General features: G+C 32.3%; 1 protein-coding gene across 2 annotated transcripts in view; it reads right to left on the bottom strand.

Annotated features, from left to right (window-relative positions):
* Positions 1-219: 219 nt before the first annotated feature.
* Positions 220-10,636, bottom strand: part of LOC149150241 (pectin acetylesterase 8-like) — a 397,641-nt gene continuing 387,224 nt past the window's right edge. The window contains exon 12 of one of the 2 annotated variants that reach the window (XM_089437942.1): positions 220-643. In XM_089437942.1, the coding sequence (XP_089294068.1) occupies positions 536-643 (108 nt within the window). In that variant the 3' untranslated portion in view covers positions 220-535. The remainder of the gene's footprint in view (positions 644-10,636) is intronic. The other variant, XM_089437943.1, reaches the window with a different exon arrangement.

The raw sequence follows: 10,636 nt of genomic DNA, 5'->3' as shown, positions 1-10,636 counted from the left end.
AAGAAAAAGATAGAGAATGCAAATATCTAACATATAAAGTTGTCTACGTAATATATTTGCTGAGAAGAAAAGCATGGTGACCGCTGCAGATAATAAGATTTTATGCATATGCTAATTTAAAAACACAATTTGACAATTTGTTTCATTTGAATGCACTTCAAAAAAATTCTGATATTTAATTTTGTATTAAATGTTACATAATCATAGTAACATCTGTGTTTTCCAATTTAAAACACTTTGCAGAAACATTATTAACATGAAATTTATGAAAAGAACACAGATTATTAACATGAAATTTATCAAAAGAATACAGTTTATTGAACTGATAAATTATTGTCAAATTATTGACGATGGAATGTAAATAATAATTTGTCAAATTATTGAAGATGGACTGTAAATAATAATTATTCCAGTAAACCTGCTCAAAGATGTCCACTCATAACTTTTCTTGGGAGCGTCATGTTTTTGCACTGTAATATAGTCATGTATACCCAGGGATAGGGCAAGTTTTGTCACAAGGGTATGGACAATCAAGTCATGTATACCCAGGGATAGGGCAAGTTTTGTCACAAGGGTATGGACAATCAACTTCCTTCACTATACTTCGGTCAAAGTACCAATCTCCCACAGCCTGCGCAATTGTCTTTAGTACAAACAAGAAATGTAATTAGCATAATAAATAGTGCCAAACATTACAAATACACAATGTCACTCTTGTCATGACCCATTTTCACGCATTCAATGTTAATGATTTAGTTAAATATAGTGCAAAATGAAATTGTAAATATGCTATGAGTGGGAAAAACAAAAACAAAAAATCACCATGGCTCATTATCAGCTAGAGAACCTTCTCTATTCCTCTTGAAAGCTGTTATTTTTCCTTTCTAATTGAATATTTCAAAGCCAACAATAAGCTAATCCCATAACAAAGGAAAATTAGCACATCATTTTTTGACCATGCAAACTTGATGTACGTGCGAAATTCTGGACATAAATAGCACACATGGAAACTGCCCGACTCATTAAAACTAATTCATTAACCATGGTAGCTTACTAGTCACGAAAATAAAGAAACACGTTTAACATAGGTGCTGTAATTATTGCTATAATTTTTAGAGGTGGCCATGGCCATTTATATGTATTATTACATACTTGGTAATTCGGCTAAAGATCTTACTTCATTTATGGTATATTAAGCTTACGGTAAATGTAATCAAACTTGATATGTAGATTCTCTATATGTATCATTACATACTTTGTAATTAAAGATCATATTTTATTTCATTTATTGTATATTAAGTTTATTGTAAATGTAATCAAATTTGATAGATAGATTCAATAACTCTATGAGGCTCTGTTTTTGTTTTGTGGAACTATAAAATCTTTTTGAAATGATGATTTATTTAAGTTGTATAAATTTAAAACTCAAATTCTTATTTGTGCCATTTTGGTTCTTGATCTTTTTAATCATAAATATAATGTTATAAACTATGTTATTAGGATACAAAAACAAATCCAGATAAAGATCCGTCAAATTTTTGAAAGTTGAGATTTAGATATGGTGAGGATATGTCAAGTACAAAAATATGTAATAATATTTTTTAAACTTCAAAAAACATATTTGACATTCAAAATCAAAACCATTTATGAATCACAATATCAACACTAAGATCATCAGAAAATTTATAAATCTAAACAATGAAATGATACATCTTGCCTTATACAAAAATAAGTGTCTCAGCAATGACCATTCTACTAATATGATAAAATAGAGGTGGTTTAACCACAAATCCTTAAATGGGTCTAGATCCTCATCATCCACATATTGCAACTCTATATCATAAATAGATGATGGTGGGCCAGAAATGTCAAAATTGTAGCAGAAGTAGGCACTGGTTGTGTAAAACCCTCATGTAGGTTGAGGTGAGTTTTGGCATTCAATGTCATGTTTAAGTCAGATATCTTAGGTTTCACATCCCACATTCTACTTGGACCTTTCTTATCCTCTGGGCTAGAATGATATAGAAGACGAAGGTTGGAATGAATATATACAAGATCCTCGACCTTTGTTGTTCCCAAGGTATCTTGCTTCAATGAATGGATGAAGTCGTATGTACTCCAATTCCTCTCAGTCGATGAAAATTGGCAACTTAAGATAACAACATTATGGATAAAGTTGACAGATGAACATTGTCCTTGCCATGAAATCTGCACCAAGTATAGGATCCATATGCCTTCGATCATCCATGGCTAGTGGACTTGAAAAGCTACCAATTGATTGCACAAATGCTCTAAATTCCTCATGCACTTCCTTTGAAATTCCCACATCCTTATAGATTTTCCTCAAAGTTGTCTTATATTCCTGTACCACTTCAGAATCCTTATTGGGAGTTGTTTTACGAGGTAAAGACAATACTTTGGAATGGTAGTATTTGGGGTGTAGTGCATAGGCCAAAAGGTGTAATGGTGTGGTCATTTCCTTCCACCTTTTGGTGACTATTTCCTTCACTTCATTGTAAAATAGTTCAAATGGGTCACTTTCACTTGTTTTGATAATTTCGCTTATCCCCTTGAGCATACTATTTATGTTTTCATAGATTTCCCCCAAGCAAGGCATATATGTGTCAAATGTCCTGATCATGGTTAGGGTTAGTTGTGTGAACTACAAAAGGAATTAGACCTTGTCCCATCATGAGGCATCCATAATGATAGACTTTATTCTTAGTCCTCTATCATAAGTTAAGTCCTTCGTGATTCCCAAATAGGGTCAATGAACATAGCTTGCAATGGTTGTCTAATCTCCACAAGCCTCTTTATGACTAGAATGTGTGGGTGGTGGGGGGGGGGGGGGGTGCAAAACAATTTTCAGCAACCTACATAAGTTAAATTGAAAAGTCATATCTCAAATCAAAGATCATATACAATTAAAATTAAGAACTCATAATGCAAATAACACCAATTAAAAAGAGAGTACCTTTAGTAGCTCCAACTTTTCCCAATATATGGCTTGAGACATTGAGTGATTGGTGATTAAGATCTGGATTTCCTTTGATCCTACATATATTTCATTGACCCACTCAATCTTGCCAATCTTGGAAGCATGAGGTTTAACGAATGGACTACGCATGTAGTTCTAAAAATGTGATCATATTGACCCTCTACAATCAAGCTCGCGACTCTACAAACATGTGTTGTTTGTGATGACCTAGACAACATTTTGTGGCCCCGTGTTTTATATTTCATCAATAAGAATTGTGGAGATGAATGTTTCATCTTTCTCACCTCCACTACAATTAATAACCTTCAAGAACATTTTCCCTTGGGGGCATATTACAATTATATTAATTAAATAGGAGCCTCTTTGATCACTCCATCCATTAGAAACAATTGACACCCCTATTTTTTCCCATGTATCGCGCATTCATTGCAATTGTCTATCCACAAATTGTCTTTCTGTTGTTTACAAGGTGATGCGACCTTTTCATAACGAGGGCTCTTGTAACCTTCTGGTGCTTCATTAATCGCTTTAATCATTTTTAGCCAATAAGGGGAGCATACCAAACTGAATGCTAGCACATTTACATAAATGCAACAAGTTACATGTTCATCAGTGATTTCTCTATCTTGGTAATTGAATGTTGCTTCAAGAGGTCACAGAGTAGGCCTTTTATTAGTTGTGACAGATGATTTTGATGGCAATGGAGGTTTAGTTGTAAAGCCTTACATTGGGAGTTTTCCCTTAGTGACTCTCCTATCCATGACTTCTTGCAAAGATGCATAGAGTTTAAGTCTTGCAGTACTCAAACATGTTCTCGGTTGACCATTTGAACCATTTGGACTAGTGCATACCAACACCATTGTTTTAGTTTGTCTAGTGAGATGGCCTTTCGACCTAGTGTATGAGACATTTCGAACATTATTGCATTCACTACATCTCCATTTATATGAACCACTGCAAGGTTTTTTGCGAAGAATTTCCACATATTTCCATAAAGGAGATCTTAGGTCTTTATTGACATTTGTCCCCTCATTTTGTTGTTTTGATGCTTCCATATCTATCACACAACATTTATAATCAAGTCAATAGTTAAGAATAGTTTATATTATAACTTACATAAGTTTATAATTTTGAAGATAGATGAAGATTATTGGTTAACTGTGTGATCTCATTGAAGATGTCTGACATTTGGGGTAAACACTTCACCCATCTTCAAAAAAAAAACCTTAATGTGATTATGCCAAGAAAATCATATTTAAAAATAAATTTATTATTTTATTACTTTATTTATGGAATTCATTTTTGGTCCTTAAATTAAATTAATTTTATTTCTTCTATTATATTCCCCAAGATCTTCAACAATAAATTAACTATTATATCATCAACGTTCAAAATCAATTTCGTTATCCCTAACCTTTATCTAATTACACCAAAGGTGTTCTTTTTGGAACACTATACTAGCCGAATATTGTCTACCCTTTTGTCTATTGGGTGACATTTGTCCCAATGTGCACCAATGATAACATTTGTCTGTCTGTGTGGTATGTCGATACTCGTTGGAATCATGTTCCACTGGGGCCTGCATAGCTCCACGAATATCATGGCTCACAGGAAACAAATGTCATTCCTTCTTCTTCTTTTTCGTCGTTGGTTCGAGTTGTGCGTTGTCCATGCTCCGTCATAGTGAATATCAAGGCTCACAGGAAACAAATGTCATTACTTCTTTCCATCGTTGGTTCAAGTTGTGCATTATTTAAAACAAGTTATGCGGGTTTTTAACCTATCTGAGGTTTCCCAGGCTAAGAGAAAGCTTGAGTGTGGTTGAAGAGTCAAGCCAAACTCTGTGTTCGTGAGGTTGATACGAATGTAACACTATCGCTCAAGGCTTATTATAGCATTTATTGCACTTACCATCTTTGTTGTACTGATCAATATGACTTTTACAACCACCCAGGGGATGATATTGAAGATGGAGAATTATCAGTCCTTATAGGCAAAGAATCATTGTATACTCCTCAAACTGACCACTTCAAGAGGCTCGAGGTTAACTATGGCAATGCCATAGCTCGCTAGAAGGTTGTCTCAAGCAACCTCAATTGTGGTGAGCATTGTTAATGGAACACATATAATGAATTCTCTCTATTCCCCTTTTCAATGATCCCAACAAAAGAATTGGAGTTCAGGGAGTAATGGTTAGAGTAAGACTATTATTGTTAACGGTTATGGTGGCGTTTTTGGCAAATTGGTCTTTGCAAGAGGACATGGTTGCAGCGACTGCCAACTTCAGCCATCAGAAAATAATTGGGAGGAATACTGAAACAAAGGTAAAGAGTTTGATATATTCATTGCATTTAGGCAGTTAATGTATAACTTTCAAAGATTTAACCAGTTGGTATTACATATTAGAAAGAAATTTGCATTTTAAACAACAGATTAAAAATTCTCTACTATGTCCAGAGAAGCATTGAGAATATGAGAATCTATTCCATAGTTAATCACTTGGAAGAATCCCCACTCTCTACATGCATATGAGATTTACATCATCGTTTTGTAGCAATGCTCATCGTTCAAGCTAGATACATCAATAACTGGAATCTTTTCATCAAATAAAGTATGCCCAACTTGGGACCTCTAAACTTATGGTTTTATGTAGATGTTGGGTAGAGACTTGATCCCACTTTCAACAATACTTTGAACTCTCTGAATTGGTTCAGGCCAATCTGATTCCTTCTTTATGAATGCAAATGAAAATCGCCTTCCCAACAACTTTGTGGATGGACCGATTTCCAATTCCATAAATGAGACGAGTAAACAAATTGGAAGGATTTTTTTTTTTAGATGGGGAGACATCCTATATCATAATTATAAACAAACACAATATACGTTATTCCACACATTCAACAACACTACACAATTTCTTATTTACTACAAAATTCCTCTTTACTTCGAGAGATCAATTTACTAAACAAACACACATTTTTTTTTTAATTAAGGGATGGGAAGTGGGAAAACATATGAGTTAGTAAAATTAGTAGTGGGACATCCATCTGAATCTGAGAGGGAAATCCAGTTTGACCTGTCATGAAAATTATGCCACTTAGAATAATATCTTTTTAGCTTTTTACTATTCCATTAAAAAATAAAGCTTTTACTCTTGCTAAATTTCAGTTGCCAAATAAAGCTTTTACTCTTGCTAAATTTTAGTAGTCAAATTTCATTTGATTTAAATATTAAAAAAATATAATAATAATTAATTAAAATAATTTTAAACCATATTCTAAATTTAGCTAACAAAGATAAATTTATATAGAGAGGGATAAGTTAAATACAAGGAAATTTGTATAAGAAATTTTAAACAATTTATAATGTTTTTAAAAAATTATTAAATTAAATTGATGTAAGTTATATCTAAACTTAAAGATATTTATATTTTATTTTTATCTTATTTTTTTCCTAAAAATTCTAAAATATATGTATTTTGTATGATAATTCCTAAAAATAAAATATCATATGACAAATTTCATTTCACTATTATTTTCATTATAGTAAATAACCAAATAAAAACTTTATCACTAATGTTAATCCCAAATCTATAAAAGTTAAGAGGGATCCACTATCTCATTATTATTTTTTCTTTATTAAAGAATCAAATAAATTCTTTATCATTTTCATGTTTAGCTTAAGATATGATTATTTTAATATCAATTTGCATTTATGATTATCCCAAATTTATCAAAAGCCAAGAGATATCTAATCTTTTGAGGTGCAAACCTATTTTAGAGTGTGAAACATACATAAAGTTTTGCACTTCTATAAATTTGATGTTGTGCATGGAAGGAATTGTACGTCTCGTTTGCCTAAAACAATACATTAATAAACTATTTTAAACTTAATATTTTTATTTTCATTTTCTTTATAGCATAATAGATCCATTTTAATAACATATTTATCAGGGGCCAATAGGATCAAATATATTGAGATCCAAACCTCTTTTGAAAGTAGTGTTAGTTTTTGTAGCATCGGTTGTGTTCTAGCCTTGAAAATTTGTGGAGATACTAGAATACATGAGATCTCCAAAACCCAAAAATTGTTTATGGAAATTCCGCCTAGAAATGACTTAATTAGATTATTAACCAATTTTTAAATATTTTATAAATCTAAACTTAGGGAATATGGTTAATTAATCTGAATTAATTAGGTCAAGGCGTGAATGATCTAGAAACTCACATGGATCGAATTTAAGTTAATCCTAGCCATCAATTAAGATTTAATCTTGGTCGTTGGAGTCCCAACAAAGGATTGTAAGAAGAAGTCAATGGACGCTTGGAGAGAAAACTTGAGAGGTTCTATTTCATGAGCAGATCAATTTCCAGAGTAGTAGCAGTCAGTTTCCATAGAGAGAGCTAGTGAGATCGAAGCAGTGAGAGAGGGGCAGATACAGTGAAGCCGGAGGAAGATTTTCAGATTTGGTGAGTGCATTTGTAGAGAGGCAAGTAAGCCACAATGAGGCTGACACAGAGCAACGCAGTAGCCTCTAGAGGCAATTTCGTATATGCTGGGGAAAGTCAAGTTTCAGTGCCATAAGTTGGAAATAGGTTCCAAAGGCCAAGAGAGACAATTTTCTAGATAGTAGCATACTAGACAGCTTGAGGAGAAGTTAATTCGAACTGAGTGCAAAAGGGATTGCACTAGGGTGACGCAGTAGTTGTGCAGAGCCAGTTTGGACGACTCAATTTGAGTTGAGATCAGAGCCCGAATTTTCCTGTGGAGTGAGGATATTTCCTCACTAGATTTTTCTTGCCAGTATTTCTCTATAGGATTTCTAGTTTCGGCATCTAGTTGTACTCAGAGTATTTCACTGCTGCTTAATATTAAAACCCTCAGTTGTTGCAGCGGTTTTCCCAAGTTGAGTTTTTCTGAGGACTTTTGTCCAAAAATAACTGTTATTTTATGTGTGTGTGCTAGTGTTTCTTGCAACGTTTATTCTTCTGCATTTTTATTTGTGTAGGTTGCAGTGTGAGTTATTCAGTATTTTTTGTAAGAAATAATAAATAAATTGTTAAATTAAAATAACAATAAGGAGAATAATTTCCAGCTGTTGCAATAGGATTCTGGTTTCGGAATTTTCACGAGTAGTGTTGTCCAAAGAGCAATGAATTTAGTATTAGTATTAGAACGATGCCCAAGGATGTAGCAAACATGAAAGTAACATGTTCAAGCACTTAAAAGTAGCACGATGTTAGAGTGGTGCTACTTTCATTAAACACAATCCCTCCTTGCTTGACATAAATTCCACTGGTATTTTCCCTTTTTTTATCTAAATTCATAGACATATATGGATTGTTTTCCTCTATTTCATTGTTCTTATGGTTTAGCAAGCATTGTGAGCCAACCTAATGAGCATGTATTTAGTAATGGGTTATGTTCTTGGCAAGAGGATTTTCCCAAAATTTTCTATTCCTTCAGCGTATCTTTGCACCTTTAGAGGTAATTGCTAGTGCTATCACCAACAGTCATATTCTATCTCTATTTATTCATGCTCTGACACTTTTGGCATAATCACATTAAGCTTTCTTTCCTTGAAGACAACCCAAAAAATCCTACATCTCAATGAAAACACATAGTTAACCAAAAATCTTCATCATTATCAATTATAAGCTATCAAAATCTACATACTAAAATAGTTTATATTTTAAAACAATTTATATTAATTTATAATATTTGAAATTATATATATATATATATATATATATATATATATATATATAAATTTTAAAACATAAATATATTTACATGTAATTACGAATGATAAATAATTTTAATTACACCTAAGGTGTTCCTTTTTGAAATTGGTAGGCTAGGCATTGTCTACCTTTTTCATTTCCATTTGACATTTTTCAAGTGTTGTTATGACATGGGTCAACTTTAACTTAAAGAAAAAAAGAATTACACATCTTAAAATGGACCATTTTGCTAAATAAAATTTTCTTATATATAAATTAATGTGATAAATAATAATGAGGAACTTATCATGGAGCAGTGCAATATTTATTTATATATATCATAAATAAAAACTAAATATATTCATTTTTATGATGTGGCTATAGAGCTTCATGTTCAAAATCCATGATACCTATGATGTATTGGGGACGAACACCTTAAATTAAATTTAATTTAAACAAGCCATTTTCGGCATGACGATTTACACTATTCTTGATGCTAGCATATTAATAAATATGATAAGATTTACATTAAATTATGTATTTTTAAAGATTTCTTTTAAGTGTTTAAGAGATTTTTTTAGGTAGAATGATATAAAATGTTTAATTGAAAAATTAAATGGGCTTAATTTTGATTTTTTTCAACCAATTTACAACTAGATTATAACCTAACCAATTTTTTTTTTTATATATAGGAAAATATCTAAATTTTTTGGTTAAGTTCGTATAGATATTTTGGCTTTGGGGATTTTTAAGATAACTCCCACACAAAATTGTTTTAACTAATTATGATAAAGTCTCACCTTAAATCGTGTTCAACCTGAGACATTATTGGGTATTTTTTTGTTTAGGAATGACTATCCTTGACATAAAGACTTCTTAACTATGGTTAACTTACATGGTCACTCGTTATTGTGAGGCCTCGTTTGTGCAAAGGAAAAATTTAACGTCCACAAGGCTAAAGATAGCATATGGGACCTCTTTTAGAGTGCAAAACTTGAAAAAAGATATGCACCTCAAGAGATTTAACCCTCTTCAAAATGGATCTATGTTGGGTCTATATATCCATATAGCATGGGTAACTTTTCATTTTTAAAACTATATTTTTGAATGTATAAATGGATACAATGCCTTGAAAGTTTACTTGGAGTTTGGATTGTGTAAACTACACCACATAAATTTGCAATTCCAACAAACTTTGCTAGACAAAATTTAAATTGAAATTTAAAGCCGGAATTAATGGCTCTAGGGAAATGGCTCCAAATTAATTTAATTTTTTAAAAGGAGATAGCTAAAATTCTAAAACAAACCCCCTTATTTATGACTGCAAAATATCCTAGAACCTGAAGGTGAAGGTCACTCAAGTGAAAGATGCTCTTTATTTAATCTCATTATCAACACACATTGAATTTAGTCATTTCTTCTGTGCAAACATTTTTTGTGGGTCATTGCCCACGAAGACTTATGGTAATGTTTCTCCTCGTTACCTTGCATGTTATAATTTGGATATAATATGTATATAAGATTTTGACATAGTGGTATGATTGGAAAAAATGATTTAGCCACATGGTTCGAGCAACATTTGTTAGAAGGCATTAACACAAGTGTAAGACTATTGTAAACCTGAACACATTTCCTCCCCTCCATCCTCCACCCTTTAAGTTGTTATCTTTCATTTGTTGCAACATTTTGCAGTAACATCATAAATATGTTCAATTCCTTCAGTGTATCTTTCCACCTCCAGGACAATTGCTGGTTATGCTGGTTATTAGTATTATATTAAAATTTGAAAGCTTTAAAATTAAATTCACATACCCGTAATCCACGTGTTTCTGGCAATGGTGACTTCCCTTACCTGCGACGACTGAGTTGTTGTTGCACGCTGAAACAGTCAGCGGCTGTGAATCTGAACGCTGAC

The sequence above is a fragment of the Pinus tabuliformis genome, chromosome 9 (assembly GCF_031772625.1).
Source record: "Pinus tabuliformis cultivar Carrire ecotype Pingquan chromosome 9, CPIR1, whole genome shotgun sequence".
Taxonomy (NCBI): domain Eukaryota; kingdom Viridiplantae; phylum Streptophyta; class Pinopsida; order Pinales; family Pinaceae; genus Pinus; species Pinus tabuliformis.
The sequence above is the reverse complement of the archived record's forward strand: the minus strand, read 5'-3'. Positions and strand labels throughout refer to the sequence as shown.